General features: G+C 33.0%; 3 protein-coding genes across 5 annotated transcripts; 2 read left to right on the top strand and 1 right to left on the bottom strand.

Moving 5' to 3' along the window:
* The first annotated feature begins 823 nt into the window (after positions 1-823).
* LOC105345678 (steroid 17-alpha-hydroxylase/17,20 lyase) lies at positions 824-4,245 on the top strand. Of its 2 annotated transcripts, XM_011453900.4 has the most exons (8): positions 824-996; positions 1,121-1,153; positions 1,249-2,031; positions 2,147-2,362; positions 2,683-2,788; positions 3,033-3,298; positions 3,426-3,553; positions 3,756-4,245. In XM_011453900.4, exons 3-8 carry the CDS (start codon positions 1,468-1,470, stop codon positions 3,973-3,975), a joined length of 1,500 nt encoding a protein of 499 aa, XP_011452202.3. In that variant the 5' UTR covers positions 824-996; positions 1,121-1,153; positions 1,249-1,467; the 3' UTR covers positions 3,976-4,245. The 2 variants fall into 2 exon arrangements, with proteins under 2 accessions (XP_011452202.3, XP_011452203.3); XM_011453901.4 differs by lacking the exon at positions 1,121-1,153.
* A 752-nt stretch (positions 4,246-4,997) lies between these two features.
* LOC105345679 (uncharacterized) lies at positions 4,998-10,805 on the bottom strand. 2 transcript variants are annotated; one of them, XM_011453902.4, is made up of 6 exons: positions 10,647-10,805; positions 10,047-10,305; positions 9,826-9,945; positions 7,791-7,892; positions 7,500-7,592; positions 4,998-7,205 (listed from the first exon to the last, which is right to left on the bottom strand). In XM_011453902.4, exons 2-6 carry the CDS (start codon positions 10,273-10,275, stop codon positions 6,736-6,738), a joined length of 1,014 nt encoding a protein of 337 aa, XP_011452204.3. In that variant the 5' UTR covers positions 10,276-10,305; positions 10,647-10,805; the 3' UTR covers positions 4,998-6,735. The 2 variants fall into 2 exon arrangements, with proteins under 2 accessions (XP_011452204.3, XP_011452205.3); XM_011453903.4 differs by lacking the exon at positions 10,647-10,805 and adding an exon at positions 10,456-10,607.
* A 242-nt stretch (positions 10,806-11,047) lies between these two features.
* On the top strand, positions 11,048-15,737 carry LOC105345680 (dynein regulatory complex subunit 4). The gene is made up of 10 exons (XM_011453904.4): positions 11,048-11,183; positions 11,510-11,620; positions 12,558-12,755; positions 12,883-13,089; positions 13,467-13,727; positions 13,978-14,145; positions 14,346-14,432; positions 14,634-14,843; positions 15,056-15,121; positions 15,266-15,737. The coding sequence occupies exons 1-10, from the start codon at positions 11,181-11,183 to the stop codon at positions 15,413-15,415; spliced, it is 1,461 nt and encodes a 486-aa protein (XP_011452206.3). The 5' UTR covers positions 11,048-11,180; the 3' UTR covers positions 15,416-15,737.
* Positions 15,738-18,349: the final 2,612 nt, after the last annotated feature.

Genomic DNA, 18,349 nt, shown 5'->3' on the forward strand with positions numbered 1-18,349 from the left:
ATCAATTCAAATGAGAGGAAAGAAAATAAAATAGTTTTATTAGACGTTTAAGGTAGATCCTACTCAGACGCGTCATCAATTTAGCGGATATAATAAGCTTTAAATAAAAAACGATATTTGTTTGGATTTACCGGTTTTGGTTCTAATTTTTTAAAGTTTAATTGAAATTCTGAATTTGATAGAAGCAGTCAGGTGTAAATAATGTCTACCAGACAGTACCAGTATATAAAGGTTTTGATCTTCAATGAGTCTAATAGTTGGAAATCATGAATTTTTGTACTGAGATTTTAGAGCGTTTGTGTTTATATATGCAGAGGAAAGGTACTGTTTATCAAAAAAATTAAGTTGTACTCAATACACATGTATACATGTAGTTTTTAAGGAAGACTTTTAGTGTTTATCAAAGCAAACAAATGAAATGCTGTTTTCTGATATATTTTTGAAATTTCATTTTTGTAACATTTCATTATAAAATTTCATTTTAATCAATCAAATGATGATAATCACACTTGTTATTATTTTTTTACATATTAAATGATAAATTAAAACATTTGAAACTTTGTTTTGCTTTGATATTTTATAAATATGAGCCAAATAATGATTTTGGTTGAAATCATGTGATCGAAGAAGGGGGTATGCAATTTCTTGAAACTCTAGTGATAAAAGTAAATAGTTAAGACATGTATTTTGGGGCTTTTTTATTACATAAGGTATTATTCTACTTGATTAATGAAAAAACTTACTTTAACCACAAAAATCCTGAGTAGGGACCTACCTTAAAAACTCTTTTCAATTAATTTAATCAAAATATACAACAACAACATCACAATAAATTGTGTCAATAATCATAGTAATGATCAATAACAATGGTAAAAATAACAGACAAAGAGGAGGAGGAGAAAAAGGGACGAATAATCGAGAATGTTACACAAGGATAATTTATTCGTCACGTGCTGAAGAAGTGTACGTGACAGAGTAACTTCACAAGGCTTTTAGGTAAGACTTTTACATTAATAGTTCATAATTAAACAGTTATTTTTATGATTTTTTTTTAGATTAATTATGAAAACGACGCGATACTATACTGATCCGATTATTGATTGATTTTGAAATTGCATAGTAATAGAAGGAATGGAGACGTCAACAATTAAAGGTATTTGGGTTTTTTTGCGATTGTTTTTAATTTCCTTTCCTCGTGTTAAAACAGGAAGTAATATTTAGATAAATCGTACAAATCTCTGTTCACAGGCATATAAAGTGTCATACATGTGTACATGGAAACTGTTTCCGTTAGATCAAGAGTGGCCTGAAATGGAAATTGTTTCAGCTGAAAGAAGAGTGTTATCGCCGTTATTTACAATTCGTAGAAGGCTTTGTTATTTGTTTCGTCGTGAGTGCATAAGACCGACGGATTTAGGCCGGAGACTAATGCTGTAATAAGCATTTTTGTCTGAGCGGGCGACAGAGATGTTACTCGAACTCATTGCGACTTTCTGCTTTATTGTTTCATGTATCCCTTTCCTCGCTTCTGCAGTTTGGCTTACTTGGTCAAAAAGAACGCGGCATATACCGCGCATCCCTCGTAGATGGCCTATCGTAGGTAATGCATTCCAGTTGTCCATGAACCAGTGTCATCTTGTTTTTACGGAGTGGTCGAAACGTTACGGAGCCGTGTTCGAAGTGAAACTATTCAACGAAAAGATCGTAGTTTTGAATGACTATAACAGTATTCACGAAGCCTTGGTGCAGGCCGGGGCCACTTTTGCTGGCCGACCGAAGATGCACCGTACAGACCAAAAGCAGAGGTACAAAAAGTCGATTGTTTGGCAAACCTACACTCAAAAGTTGGTCTTCTTGCGAAAAGTGGTACACAAATCGTTGAAGATGTACGGGCTCGGGCTTTTAGCGTTAGAAGATGTATGTAGGCCAGAACTGGAGTCATTGGTGAACCGAATTCAGCAAATGGAAAGCACGGCGTTTGACCCAAGTCGTATTTTCTTCGACTCTGTCGGCAACGTAATGTTATATTTTGTAAGTTATACCAGCTTCATGCAGTACTATAGATGGTCAATGAAATTGTATCTGTGTATTGCCGTTGAATTTATTATTTTACTTAGAGGTGTGAATAGCTGTATGCTTTTTATAGCTTGTTGGACTTCGCTTTGACCCTGACGGGCCGGAGATTGAGACCATCCGAGCCATGAGTAAACTATTCAACGAAACGTTCGGTGCAGGGGACGGAAAGCGTCTTGACGTCATGCCCTGGCTCAGGTTCGGGCAAAATAAAGAAACTCGGCGATTGGAGACAGCACTGAACGTCAGAGACCGATTGTGGGACAATCTTGCGAAACAGTATGGAACGGTATGTACATATAATTAAGGAATAAGAAATCATTTTTTGAGAATTATGAGGTGATAATTTTGGCTTTAATCGAAATTATCATTTTATTCAAAGAATGATTCCTTATTCCTTATATTTATATCATTTTAAGCAGTTTTACGATTAAATATTAGAATATTAATGTGAAATGTGAAATGTGATTTGCATTTCTTTTAATTATGGAAACCCCGCTTGCGCCAATTTATTGGACTGTACGTTATCAAATCGATTTGTAATACAGGTACATGGTCGAATCGACACCAAACTGTATACAAACTGATTTAATTTCTTTCTTTTAACAGTTTTCGGAAAAAAGCGTTATTGGTCACATGCAAAGTCTGATAAACGAAAACTCAGACATAGATGACGACACTGCTAAAGAATGCTTCACCAACTTAATTTTAGCAGGTATTTATACTTTTATATCAAAGATGATAGAGTTTATAAAATAGTTTGCAAGGGAAGGATTTCGCATCGTACCAAGTCCGCTTAGTCCTCTCCTCAGATGAGAGGGGATTGTATATATTAACATTGGTTTGCGACAATGAGATTTCGTGACGAAAATATACAAAATGTTATGTTTCCCAAAGATTGTATAATATAGTACGATTACGCTTCGTGTTAATTTGTTATCCATTTGATTATTTTTGAGGTGTTGACACGACAGCTACTGCCCTGACGTGTCTGATTTTGATCCTGATGCAGAATCAAGATCTGCAGACACGGATGCAGGAAGAGATCAATGGTGTTTTCCCGGAAGGTGTCTTTCCATCGCTTTCTAAACGCCAACAAACCCCGTTCACAGAGGCCGTTATTTTAGAACTTCTTCGTTATATTTCACATGTGCCCCTTGCGGTACCTCATTCTACTCTAGAGAACGCTATCATATGTGGATATCATATAGATGCAAATGCTACGGTATTTTTTAAAATTTAATTTAGCTTTTTATTACTTTTTTCACGTTTTCATTTATATATTCATTTACCATATCTGCAACACCAATAAGGTGAATCCCTTGCAATGTTTCAATTTTTAATAAATTCAGATTTACATAAACCTGTGGGCATTGCATCATGACGAACGTATTTGGCCCGATCCTTGGAAATTTGACCCAGGTCGTTTTCTTGACAACGACGGCGCAATTCTTAGTCCGTTGCATCCGAAAAGAAAAAGGTGAGTAATATTTGCATGCCACGCGTCCCAATTTTTTCAATAGAGTGATTGAATTTAAAAAAAACCTCAATATGTACAAAAAAGAAAGAAAATAGTGAATCATGAGGGCGGTCGATGAAATTTATAAACTTTAGTTTAATGTGAATTTTTAAGATGTGTTTCCTCCTATGTTAACTTGGGCACCAATTCAATTTCACACTAGGATGCTTGCATTTGGAGCTGGACGAAGAGTATGTTTAGGAGAGTCGTTGGCCAAGAACCGTCTGTATTTGTTTGTGACCGCGCTACTACAGAGATTGACCTTTGTTCCGGACGATTCCGAGGCTGTGCCTGACCCTGACCCGCGCTCCTACGATCTCGGACTTGTACTGCATCCAAAGCCATTTAAAGTTAAGGCAATCAGACGGGTACATGATCCATGAACAAGTATAGCAATGATAATATACAATGGATAAACATGTAAATAATTAATTTTATGCTGACATTTTTTTTTATTTATGTTCATGTTTACGATACTTTTTAACTGTTGTGCATGTATTACATAAAAGAAAATGGTACTTTAACAGTCTGTTTTATTGGCAGCAGAAACAAAAACACAATTTTACAATTTCTACAATCAAATTGATGCTCAGTATGTACATTTATGAATGAAAATTATGAAAATGGGTATTCAATAAATTGTTTGAAAGACTGAGTCTCCTCTTCTTGAAGCATACGTGAACACTTCTCACAATGATAAAGCAATTCTTAAAAATATTTAATGTGCCAAAATAAATGAAATATAATACTGTATTGCTTACGAGCAGGTGCTCACACAAAAACATACGTGTATAAATACATTTTTGTGTCAATAAAAAAAAATTCAAGAATATACCCATAACTCGGGCATGAAAAATTCAGAGGTCACATAAATTTCAATTCATTCAACAATAATACTGCCTATGGAATTAAGCAATTCTGAATTTGCAGTTCTATGTCACAGAGATGTGCTACTTTTCAAGTAACTAATATGTTCAGATTCATACGGTAAATGTACTACTTTTTTTCTCTTCAACTCTCAAAAAAAAAATAAGTACCTTGATAAAGGACAGGTAACTCTAAATTATCTGTCATGTTGGTTGAAACTAGGGATGTCAATGCTTTAGCGAATGATAAATAGAGCTAACGGAATCGGGCGAACAGGTATATAGGACGAACGAGCCCGATACCGATTAATCGAGGGCTTTAGTAGAGCAACAGTCGAGTACTCCTCGATTTATTTGAAAATGCGTGTCTTTTTCAGATCAAATATTTAAAAATGCTACATCTTTTCTCAAATCAAAAAAAAAAAATTAAAAACTTACAACATGTGCTAAATGTATTTGAAAGAAATTGGAAAGTGTTTTATCTAAGTGTCCGTAAGCAAAAGTTAAAAGGGATAAGTGTTTTGTTGTTGTTGTTGTTGTTTTGTTTTTTTTTTGTGGGAGGTCTGCACATACTTGAGCTCCATATAGTATCAACGTATTCCATGTTTTGTCATTGCCTCGTGCCTATCTACAATTAAAGATTAATGATTATAAAAACGAACGGTTTGAGATGATTATTGATATGATTAAACTGTTCATTATACGAACATCTAACCCAGTAGATAAATGATTAAATGAATTAGTTGGTTCTTATCAAATACATGTGGTCCAAAACTTCAGAATTAAAAATAAAATGATTTCTTTCTTTTTTTCATTTTATAACAAGTAATCAACTAAAAAAAATTAGGCGATAATCGGTGTGACCGAGCGATAGCCAAGTACACGTTGACATCCCGAGTTGAAAATAGAATCAAGAATAAATAATTTTACTATGGATGATAATTTGTTTCTCTCACTCTCATGAACAATAAACATTTACAGATAAAGAGACAAAAAAACAAGATAATAAAAATATCATATCCATTGAAAGTAAATGGTTAAAAGACAGCAGCTAGTTGTATTCATTTTGGTTGTCACATGTTTTCATCAGCCAATATTTACATTAATATTACAAAGCAATGAAGCAACCAAAGTCATTTCACATATCGGTTTTAGGATGAATACAAGATATCTCATAACTTGTGATGTGATATTGATATTGTCTGAGATGTTCATTTTCTATCACTGAAAAAAACATACAACTCTTTAAGATAAAAATTCATATACCATGACAAATCAGAAGAAATTCTATACAAGCTCTCATGCTGTTGTACATGTGAATTCCTATTTCATAGACTTTAAGATCCAAAAAGTAGTGCAATTGGGAAAACATGGAAGAAAAAAGTCTTAAATAGGAAAAGTAAATACCTGGTACATGTACAATGTACTTGTATACATTATATAACTTAGTGAAGTTTCAGAATACTGTAAAAGCAAATGTTTTTGGGGACTGAATTTCTTTTGTAACATTTTTCAACAATATTTAAACCATTTCTTATATATTATTTTGATATGGTTTTTGTGTGTATCTTTAATGGTTATGTTTGAAACAGTTAATAAAATATCCACAAAGCCATTCCAGTCAATCGGATCACATAAGAATTTTTATTCCCATTGGAAACATCTCAGTGGGGTTCAAAGTCTCCTGAAAAATTTTGATTTATTCAGTTCATGAACTAAATCTCACTGGTTCCAGACTTGCAGTATATATTTTCTAATGTTAAAGGAAAACTCTTGACTTAAACATGTACATGTATGTATATGAATGCATTCACATCAAAAAATTTAAAAGTGAAATTCTAGGCTTTGGCTCAACAGAGAAAATTGTACATGTATATCAGTACATGTACCAGAAAAATCCAAAAAAAAAAACCCCAATCACTGGTATTAAGTACCACTATAAATAAGCATAAGATCACATTGTCTTGGCATCTGAATACATGTATTTCTATTACATTTAATGAAAATTCACAACAATATCTTTTTTTCAATAAAAATTACTAAAAGATTTCAATTATTTCAAATGATTTCAGCAGCAATTAACCATAAATACATGTACAGTATTGGGAAGAAATTATATCAAATTTAACAGCAAGAATATTCATAGAAGAAAGGCTTAAAGGTAAAGCAAAAATAAATAAAAATCATACTTCGAAATATAAAAATAAGCACATTAATTACAAAAACAAATCTTTTGGCACTGCAAATGCAAAATAATCATATTAAAATAAAAAATATTTAATTTTGTTGTAACCCTGCAAATATTTCTCTAACCCTTTGCTGTACCCCTGGAAAGAAGGCATACAGCAGAAGACCAATGGGTAAAACAGTACGCAGAATAGTGCCAACAGCGTTGGACAGAAATAAAGTAAGTCCCATAATCATTGTGTAAGGTAGGCATAACAGAATTTCCAAGATAACAATAGGAGTGCGTATGATTGCTCCTAACATATCTAGCACCATCAATATTATGGCCATCAAACAGTGTAGTGAACACGCGATAGGCCTCGTTATACAGTAGCTGAGCATGGCTACGATCTCCAGTATGATGGATAAGGCTGCCTGGAGGACAGGAAGGACGACCGACTGCAGGAAGCCCTGAGCATTCTGGGCATCGGCCAGGGTCAGCACGCATGTCACCACCAGCAGAAACAAGATTGCTCTCTTTGAGTCTTCGCTGTAATTGCTCCATTGTGTTTTTAAAGTTTCTACAACAAAGTTCAATCAAATGGAAAATAGAATATGCATTTAAAATGATACAGATATCGGTATTAATGAAATTTTATTTTGGACAATTTTTATTTCATTGCTTCTCTACCTTAGTCTTATGACCTAAATAAACATTATAGCCTTTTTTTGTGACACAAATTTAAGTTTGATGGAGCCAATCACAAAACGGGATAAAATTATTACTTAAATGAGTCATAAACAGTGAGTAAGGAGATCGGCAGTGGGTTTTTAACAATGCAAGATTTTTGAGGCTGATGATCATTGCCACTTACCAACTTTAGGGTGACTGGCTATTTTATTATTGACTGTGACAAAAACCTCTTTTGCCTGGTTCTTTAGCCATTCCATTTGTACTTCATGTCCACCTAAAAATTAGTAAATATGTTTTGTACATGCATTGTAAATTGATTCTTATAAAGTAAACATTCTTATAAGTATGCAAGATGCTAAGGATTAGATATGTTGGAATTTTTTTTACGATTAACTTAGATTTTTAAAATTACTTTCAAGTACTGAGTACATGTACCCAGTATATTTTCTCTCAATAAGAATGGAAACATTACCTTCTACATTCCTGAAATCGGTTACAAATGTTCCTACTTTGCCAACACAAAATTTTCCAACATCCCAACATTTCTGGACAAATGGAACTGCTAATATTTTATCTGTAAAAAGGGGCAAAGCATGATATACTGGAACAGTATATTCCATTTAACAGTAATCTGGTAGAAGTTAATCTGATATTTTTATTCTGAACATAAAACAATTTCATTTTCGGTTAATATTATAGGATTTTTGCTGTGTGGTAAAAAATTACCTCACTTTCCAATACATTTTGTTGAATTTGCCATTGAAACTTAATCATATCAGTTTTCAAAAATGCTTTTTATATAATTTTGATAAAAATGATTTATTTTTGGGGGTCAATGTTCATGGTTAGCCAAAATGTTCCTTGTTTGTGGGGACGTAATTTTGTTGGTAATGTAATCAGAATAATATCATTAAATATTATCGATAAACAAATGCTTGTAAATACATTTGTGGGGATGTAAATTAATGGGCAAGAGCTACCCCATCTTTGCTAGCCAAGGGTTTATGATCCACTCTGCTCCTCTACAACCCAAGGGTCCCCTCCACCAAGGGTTGTTGAGAAGCAGAGTGGATTGTAAACCATTGGTTAGCGAAGCAGAGTGGATTGTAAACCCTTGGTTAGCGAATCAGAGTGGATTGTAAACCCTTGGTTAGCGAAGCAGAGTGGATTGTAAACCCTTGGCTAGTGAAGCAGAGTGGATTGTAAACCCTTGGTTAGCAAAGCAGAGTGGATTGTAAACCCTTGGTTAGCAAAGCAGAGTGGATTGTAAACCCTTGGTTAGCAAAGCAGAGTGTGGATTGTAAACCCTTGGTTAGCAAAGCAGAGTGGATTGTAAACCCTTGGTTAGTGAAGCGGAGTGGATCGTAAACCTTTGGCTAGCGAAGATGGGGTTACCCACAAACGCCACAAACACTGGTCCCCCACGAACAATAATGATTACACAGTATTCAGAGTTAGTTAACCATATCAATCCAAGGATGAACCATATGAATTCTATTTGTTTACACTTCCTGGCATGTTTTATAACAAAAATAATCTTCATTTCCTTCAAATAGTTTTATCTTTGAACAGGGACTCATTCAGCATGGGTAATTTGGAAAAAGTTTGCAACTCTCTTTATCAGAATATGTTTGAGCAAAAAATTACTTAATAATTTAATGGTAAAAATATATTGGACCAAGCAGCAGCATATCCATTTTAAAACTTAATGTATAATCTTGCTGTCACATTTATACATATAGCAATATCACAAGTTGTAGCTTCTATATTTATCATTATATTATCAATATTATATATTTACTTTTAATACATATTTTTCTTAAATTTCTTTTATATATCTTTGATACCCCTCCCCTACATTGAAACTCTTTTTGACCCCCCCCCCCCCCCCAACCCTCCTTCCACATATACACATACACAAACACACCCACACCCACAAGGGTCACAGTTTGATCAAACTGGAATCGTCCATGTATAATGCAGTTTTGATAATAATTCTTATCTGGCTCTTGAGAATATAAAGATTTGCTCATTATTTTCCTGATATTCATCTCTCCTTGGAAGGAGATTTTCATTTGAAAAAGAAATAAAACTTGAATGAGGATGCTTAAATCATGTTTCGTGCCAAATTTGGTTTAAAAATAATTAGCCCAATAATTTTCAAGTAGACAATAAAATGTGAAAATTCACACATCTAACTACAATGATGACAACAGTTGCAGGACAAATTTTCCATAGAAAAACTCTTTTTTTGTTTTGTTTGTTTTTGTTGCTGTTGCTCAAACGAGCAAGAACTGGAAAATAGAATTTTAACTGAAAATTAAAAAAAAAAAAAACTCTCAAATCTGAAATGCCCCAAATGAATGAGGTCAGTGTCAATGCAAGTTCATTTCAAACAAGAATCCTTATCATAAATGTTAATGTTTAAATGTCTAGCTGCTAATCTTTCAACACTCCTACTATAAATACAATATATGAACGGAAGAGAATGTTTTTAATGTACTTACTTTGGGCAGATAGACAAGCTTTGCGTACATCACTCCTGAACCATATATTATATACAGACTTCAGAATGGTGCTATAGTCATCAGTTTCTTCCCAAGGATCAATTTCTGCTTCATCATTTTCTTTAGTGAAGATGAAGGTAAATCATTCTCCATTTTGTTTAATAAAATTGAAAACATATTTTAATGAAAATTCAATCAATACATGTTTAAATAAAAAGTACCTTGAATCTCATGGTCATCAAATCTAACTCTCTGTAGGTTGTGGATTTCAGTGCGACATTGGGGACAGCTCTGGGTTTCCTGAGATTGATAATTAAAGAATACTCCCCTCAGAGGGCGCTCCCTTGATGTTCTCCACCGATGGATACACACATTACAAAATACATGTCCGCATGGCACACAACACACTGGAGATTTTAGTCTTTCAAAGCATATGGGACAGAGACCCATTGTGAATTAATTTTCTTGTGCTAAAAATATCTGAATTGCAAAACATTGAGATCCATTAATTCATCAATAAAGTAATGCTAATGATATATTTCCAATAAATCCCTATATTTGATAACTATAACATATAGAAAGAAAGTTCTTCTCTATTGTACAGTAATACAATCTCATCTGAGAAATTACCTGAACCATGATTATTTCAATCAAGACAAAACTCCTGTTATATCATGATTAATGTCATCATACTTCAAAATAAAACATCCTCAAGACATTATATGATTATCCTGTTTTTACTTTTATCTAAATATAGATTTTGGCATGCATACAATATAAAGATTTCCTACATATGCGTTTCAATATATTATATAGCATACTCATGTGATATCCAAAGCCTGGATGTTTTGGATCTAATCCAGTTGGACTTTCACTTTGAGAAATTTTTAAAATAAAATAACCCGTAGACGGAAGATTCTCAGATTCCGGATTAAAGAAAATACGGAAAACTTTTTTGTTAAATATCTTATTCGAAAGTTAGAACCATTATGATTTTATAATTGAGTAATAGACTTTTGAAAAAACGTCGACAACATTCTAAGTGTAAATTGCCATTCGAACCAATCGGATATAAATAATCCGTTAAAGTTGGGTTTTGGAACTTGGTGTATATTTTCTTATATCATTAAAAATAAATTTTACAAGATGCATTTAAGAAATATTAATAATAATCTCGTCACAACTTAATTGATCAGATATAAAACTGTGGTTATATAGATATCGATAATGATGCATGATAAAATCATAAAATGTATTTCTTTAATGGCATAAGCGATACTGTTTTGACATCCGGGCATTGTTGCCTGGACAACATTAGAAGCCATTTTGATATAGGTTAACGTCGCTCAGTAAACATGGTAAGTACAACAAACTCACAACTAATTCTTTTTTCTACTGTTATTTGCAAATGAAAAAAATAACAATTATTATTAATTAAGATAAAGAACATCTGTTAGGGGAAACAGACTTTACCTCTTTAAATTTATAGCTTTAAAATAAAGACTCCTTAAAAAAATCAACATACCAATGAGCATTCTTTCAAGTTGTCATGATCTTCCATGCCGATTAATCGAATGAAGGATTTGGCACTCGTTGTATATTTTGAAAATTTAACAGATACATTACCATTATTTAGATATATCATTTTAAGTCACTATACTTTTGTGCATGTTTTATACAACAGCCTCCCAAAAAGAAAAGTGGAAAGAAAGGGAAGAAGGGGAAAAAGTCAGGAAAGGCTAAGACCCCAACTGTCATCGATGGCATTCCAACAGAGGAGATGACTAAAGAACAGGTAACAATCTTGTTTACAGCTAGTTTCTAATAATGTGTTTTACATTGCGGCCGCTGCAGCAAGTGCAGCATATAATTAAATAACCCATCTGTATCATTATGATAGATCAAGAAATTAGCCTGATTTACCATATGGATGCATCAATCTTAAAAAAATAATTGAATGATAGATAAAATACATTGTTGTCTTTGTTTTTTTAACAAATGATCTAATTTTTAAGCTCCAGTATATAAATAATAATGTACCACAATATTTGTTTTATTAATGACTAGAACTTCGTTAATCATTAGTTGCCTCTCAGGTTCAATTCATTTCAATGCAGAGTTCTTTCCCGTTTTCAACAACTGATTATGACGTCCAAGTTCATGTTTTAGGTTTTTAAGAAACTTTCTCATGAGATTTAACTACAAGCATAAGAATGTTTTAGTTACCTTTTAAATGTCTGATATTCTTAAAATACATTTTTACTTGTTCTTTAGAGAACATGAAATTGGTAGACATATGAAACTTACATGGAATTGTTGGTTTGATTCTGATGACAAAAAAATCAGTATGTCAAAGGAAGCAGTAGAATGAATTTACCTATGGTACATGGTACAGAGTTCATTTGCCATTTTTATGCAATTAATTTCTATTGTTGATACAGTCAAAGTTTAAGACCCTGATTATAATTAAATGTTTATGCAAGATTTCTTGACTTTATTACATGTACTGTTGAAATCATTTGGTGGTATAAATTTGTATTGAGTATATAAAGGATCTTGTATCGTTTATTGATAATGAATGCTAAAAGGCCAATGCATATATATAGTACTACATATGAGTGCAACAGAAACTCTTCTTCACTACATTTGTTCATTGATTATTTTGCTATATTTGTTTTTGTAAGAGTGGGAATATCTTTGAAGTAAACATTGAATTTATTTGTATCATGTAGCTGGAAGAGCATGTGGTGCGTTTAAGAGAGGAATTAGATCGTGAAAGGGAAGAGAGAAACTATTTCCAATTAGAGAGAGACAAAGTAAACACTTTTTGGGAGATCACAAAGCGACAACTAGAGGAAAGGAAAGCAGAAATCAGAAACAAGGATAGAGAGATGGAAGATGCTGAAGAAAGACACCAAGTAGAAATTAAGGTAAGATTGTTGAAATACAAAAATTATTTGAGCTTATCATTCATTTTACACTGATGTTTGAAAGGGATTTGAGATATTTGAGAGAATGGAGAAATCTTTATGTTATAACATTAAAACTCTTTTTAAGGTCTATAAACAAAAAGTGAAGCACTTGCTGTTTGAGCATCAAAACAACATCTCTGACCTGAAGGCTGACAATGTGTGTGCCCTCAAACTTGCTCAGGAGGATCACAGGGAGGAGGAAAAGAAGCTGAGGAAAGACAAGCGAGGCCTCAAAGTCACCCTCAAAGAGGAGGAGCTGTCCCATGAGGACATCATCAAAAATCTGAAAAAGGTAAGACACAAAAAAAATCAAATATGCACTACTTTGTAATTTCTTCATAGTGCCTCCTTTGAAAAATTGTTTGCTGTCTCCAGGCCGACTGATGAAAAAAATACACCACTTGGCAACTAGCTATTTTTTCCTCTATGACCTGTGCATCCAGTTTGCTGATTTTTTCTAAATGCAATTTTTGCTTAATGATAGTCTAGTAGAAAAGACAAACATTTGTTGCTAAACATATGAGTACAATGTATTGAAAATCAACTACTGATTATTATTGATGTAACTTGTATTGACGTGAATTGTAGTACTAACTATTTTCAAAATTCCTGTCTTAAAAAGTGATAAGAAGTTAGTCTAAGTTCACTTAATTTTATTCGATATTACAGAAACATGATGAACAGATCACTCAGCTGAGGAGTGACTTTGAGAGACAGGCAAGAGAAATTGAAGCCAAATATGAGAAGAAGATGAGAACATTGAGAGATGAACTAGATCTTCGTCGCAAGACAGAAATCCATGAAATTGAAGAAAGGAAGAATGGCCAGATTAATGAACTTATGAAAACACATGAGAAGGCCTTTACAGACATCAAGAACTATTACAATGATATCACTCTCAATAACCTGTCTCTCATCAACACACTGAAGGTTTGTAACTTTGTATCATTGCATTGAACATTGAGAAACTCTTGACATTTCTTTAGTGCCAGTGATGATTATGTATTTTTGAAGCAGGAATTGTTTTGTCTGCATGGATTTGTCTTCTCCCAAAGTTCTACATGCTTGGATTTTTTTTTCATTTTCAAGCAAAAATGTTCAAGTAAAAAAAAAAAATAAGTATATAGTGTCTACTCATTTTGACATATTGGGGAAATTAGCAGAGTAATTTCATTTACAGGAACAAGTTGAAGAATCTAAGAAGAAGTATGAACACATGGAGAAAGACAGAGCAGAAGTCATGGCTGAAAATAAACGATTACTGGAGCCACTCCGTGAGGCCAAAGAACAAGTGGACCTCTTGAAAAAACAATTAGCAAACTACGAGAAGGACAAAGAAACCCTCAGAGTAGGTTTTAGAAGTCTCGGAAGACTTTCTGTTTATGTATTATAAAAACAATATACATGTACTTTAACCTATATGTCTAATTTAGCTAGATGTAATGAGTCAACAAAACTTTCACAAAAACCACTTTTTTGTCTTTCATCTCTTTGAATTTGATGTTTTTATTTAGTTTTTATGTACATGTAATTGTACTTTTTATGTAGATGACAAAAGCCAGGCTAAAGGTAACAGAGGAGGAACAAAGGGCCCTCAAGTGGGAGCATGAGGTCTTGGAACAAAGGTTTGAAAAGGTAAGAAACAATAGTTTGATTAATTTTGAACTTAATGCATCAGACAATTTTTAATGGCAAGTTCACAGGGGTTTTTAAAAGTACAAAAACAAATTTTGCAAGATACTGGTATTTGTAAGTGAGTTCATCTCAGAGTATAAAAAATTAGAAAAACTGTGTTGATAGTTTTATATTATTAAATTTGTTTAATTTGATAAACAGACTCAGGATGAGAGAGATGACCTGTACAGGAAGTTTGTGAAGGCCATCCATGAGGTGCAGCAGAAGAGTAACTTCAAGAATCTCCTTCTTGAGAAGAAACTGGGGGCACTTGCTGACACCCTGGAGAAGAAAGAGGCCCAACTCAATGAGGTCCTGTCCGCCTCCAACCTGGATCCCACAGCACTCACTGTTGTCACCAGGAAACTTGAGGTACTGTAAAATCTGTCCAAATTTTTTTTACCATGTATTAAATTACAAACCATTTTCTGATAAGTTGATTAAATTAAATAATAAAAATTCTGGATTTTAATATGAATATTATGTTAAATGTGTGTGTAAATACCCTATTTCATGGTGATTTTTATTTGTTTGATATATTAGTTTAATTAGAAGAAATGATTGCATTCTGATGTTGTTTTTAGGATGTCCTTGATTCCAAGAACAGTGCTATCAAAGATCTACAATATGAGCTGGCTCGAGTCTGCAAAGTAAGATGGAATGAAAAATATTACAGCATACAAATTCATTTTCAAGTTTTAAGATAACTTCAAATCTTGAAAAAAAAATTCAAAGAAGTTTTTCACTAGAAATTAATGTAAAATGATACTCATATTGAATATGGTAAATTGCAGGCTCACAATGATCTACTGAGGACATATGAGGCCAAACTTACACAGTTTGGTATACCCACTGAAGAGCTTGGCTTTAAACCATTGGAAAGCACTGTAGGAGGTCAGGCTTTGGGACAGGGACCAGCAGGACTTGTATCAGCCCCCTCCTAGATCTGACTAATACCTTCCAAATCCGTCCACTTAATATAATTTTGTTCATTTTATGAACACTTGTGAAATCTATTTGAAGGCATTACATTACAAGATTACAAAATGTGAAGAGGAAATGTGAAAACAATGCTATAAAAATACACTATGAAGGCACCAATTACTGTTTTGAGGTCTTTAAGAGTTATAAGTTATTTTAACTGTTATATTATTAGTATTTTTTTTTTTTGTATCAAATCATGTCTGTGATTGAGTTTTCCTTGTATGAATGGGTAAGTGTGAAATGTGGCAAGTATACCAGAATAAACTGTGATAACTCTAAAAAGGTGTTTAGTTAGTGTGTTTAGTTTGTTTATATAAATACACCTGCCTATACATTATCTTAACTGGATAAATAATTGCATAGACTAACATTCTTTTAAAGTTTAATTACCTTTAACTTAGATATAAAGATGTTCCGGTTTTTTTTTTTATTTTGAAGCATCAGTTTATATGGAAATGGGTTTTGACTTGGTTGAAAAACAAAATACAAGAGAATACACACAGTAAAAGTAGTATGCAGACTACTTCTAAACAACCAGTTGCAATATTGTGAAAATATTGGCATTTTCTAGTAGGATTCCTTTTGAGCAGTTCAATGTAAAACGAGTTATCTAACATTGTTTTCGGGACCTCAGCAATAAGCGAAGGCTACCTCATAGCATCCAGGGACATTATATATTAAGTACTCAGAGTATGTTTCTTATATTTAAGCCTCGCCGTTACTAGTTGTTGCTAGTATTTACATCTACACTTAATTTCCTGCGTGTTCGCAAGCAGAGTTTCCGATAAGTACTACCGTTTAGCCTTATAGATAGCTTCTTCCAAAGGACTGATAAAAAACCTTTCAATTTAATACGCATTTGTCCTAAAGATCAATCGGGCATAAAATGTTTAAATTTATATGATTTAATCCATGCAATTAAACTCATTCTCAAATTGAGCTTATTTTCACCTGATAAAAGATGCGCCTATTCCGTTTTTTTTTTAAATGAAGATATATATGTGTCAAATATGATTAATATTTGCATAATTGTTCAAGGAAAGGGAAATCTTTTTGTTAATTAAAACATGCATATAAGTCATAGATCTAAAAGGTGAAGGGTTTATGATTCGATTCATAAAGAAACAGAGAGGATGAACATGAAATGAACTTGTACATGCAGCTGTTTTTTGATCTGATAACTTCTGAGAAAGTTCGGGTTATCTTCCATCGAATCAAAGATAAAATACATATGGCGCACAGAGAACGAAGAAACGGATAGACGAACGAAAAGAGCAGGGTAAGGGGATTTGAATGTGTAACTATGTATATAAGAAAAAAATCTTTAAGTTTCTCGGAAGAAATGTACTACAAAATGTTTGTCGGCGAACCACTACTTATATTCATAAATATAAAGTATTTAATGAATTCAAATTCACAAGTTCTTTAGCATTAATAAATACAGAATTCCGCATATTAATCTTTTAATGTTCGTTGGCTGAATACATGACATATAAGTAAAGTATATCAATTTTAAGTCATTTACAAGGTTATGAAGATGCCCCAAGCTGTATTTATATCAACTTTATTTTGTTAAAAAAAATGTTATTCTCGTTCGCACACTAGAGTCGGCGAAAAAAAATTGAAAAGGACGCTCTACTGTATACCTCCTTATTATCTTTTAATAATTATGTTTGTTTATTTGAATGAATTTGAGTGATTTTTCATCAAATGTGATCTATATTTTAAAACAACTTCGAAAATGCTATCATTTTTATAGAACTCGTCAAGCCAAATACTATAGTATATCAATCTACTTTTACGATGAAATTTTTATATGATAAAAGGGGTCATTAATATATAACTGTCTTTGAAAAGAAGTACAGACAGCAGTCCTCTTCTGAAAACTATTTTGGAAAAAAAAAAATAAAAGTAAAAGTTATAACATAAAAAAACAACACATTGGAACGGTACACATTTGTTTTCATTTATTGCCCTTGACACCGAATTGATATTACCGTTTCGAGTTTTAATAATTGCGTTTTGTGCACAACTTTTTTTGCATAAGTTTCGCGTTTACTTGTGGAAATTTGCGAAGGTTACGCAACATTTCGCGAAAGATACGGATTATATCGCGAGAGTTACGTTCTTTAACGTACAAAAATTATCTTGATGGCATTTAAATTTGTACATGTAAAATATTCTTCAGGGTTTCGAAAAAGAATATATGTGTATTATATTTTCATAATCGTTAATCAAGTATGAAGGAATTGTATAACAATTTTAATGATCGAAAGGATTTTTAAGTTGCAAAAACTTAAATAAATACAATTAATTTGTATATCGTATACCTCATATATACGGATCTAAAGGGGTGGTTTGGGAGGGGTGGGGGTCAGAGGGCCCATGACCACCCCCCCCCCCCATTTCCTAAAAATTATTCAACTTTTTTATATTCATGTAGTTAGTTACCAAGAAAATAGACCCCCAACCTGGCCAAAAAGTTATCCCTCTGACCCCCCCCCCCCCATCCCCCTGGATACAATTCTGGATCGCGTGTACATTATAAGTATTTTACAATAAACACCGCGTACTTATTTTTTTGTAAGAGAACTATAGTACGCATAGCTATATATATATATATAGTGTGTTTTCAAGACTGTAATGTTCAGCGTTTTAAGTAAGAACCAAAGGCAGTCAAAATTAAATGATTACCGCGGGCGGATTCAGAAATTTATCGAAATGGGGGGGGGGGGTCCGAGGAATAATTCAGTTTGTCAGGAGATTCCGAGACCTATTATCGGTACTATGTGAATTTAATAAGATTAATTTTTCGAGACACATGATTACAAAATCAAAACCAAAAAAAAAAGCATTGGATAACAAAGTATAAATTAATAATGCAACACGCACAA

The sequence above is a fragment of the Magallana gigas genome, chromosome 3, assembly GCF_963853765.1.
Source record: "Magallana gigas chromosome 3, xbMagGiga1.1, whole genome shotgun sequence".
Lineage (NCBI taxonomy): Eukaryota > Metazoa > Mollusca > Bivalvia > Ostreida > Ostreidae > Magallana > Magallana gigas.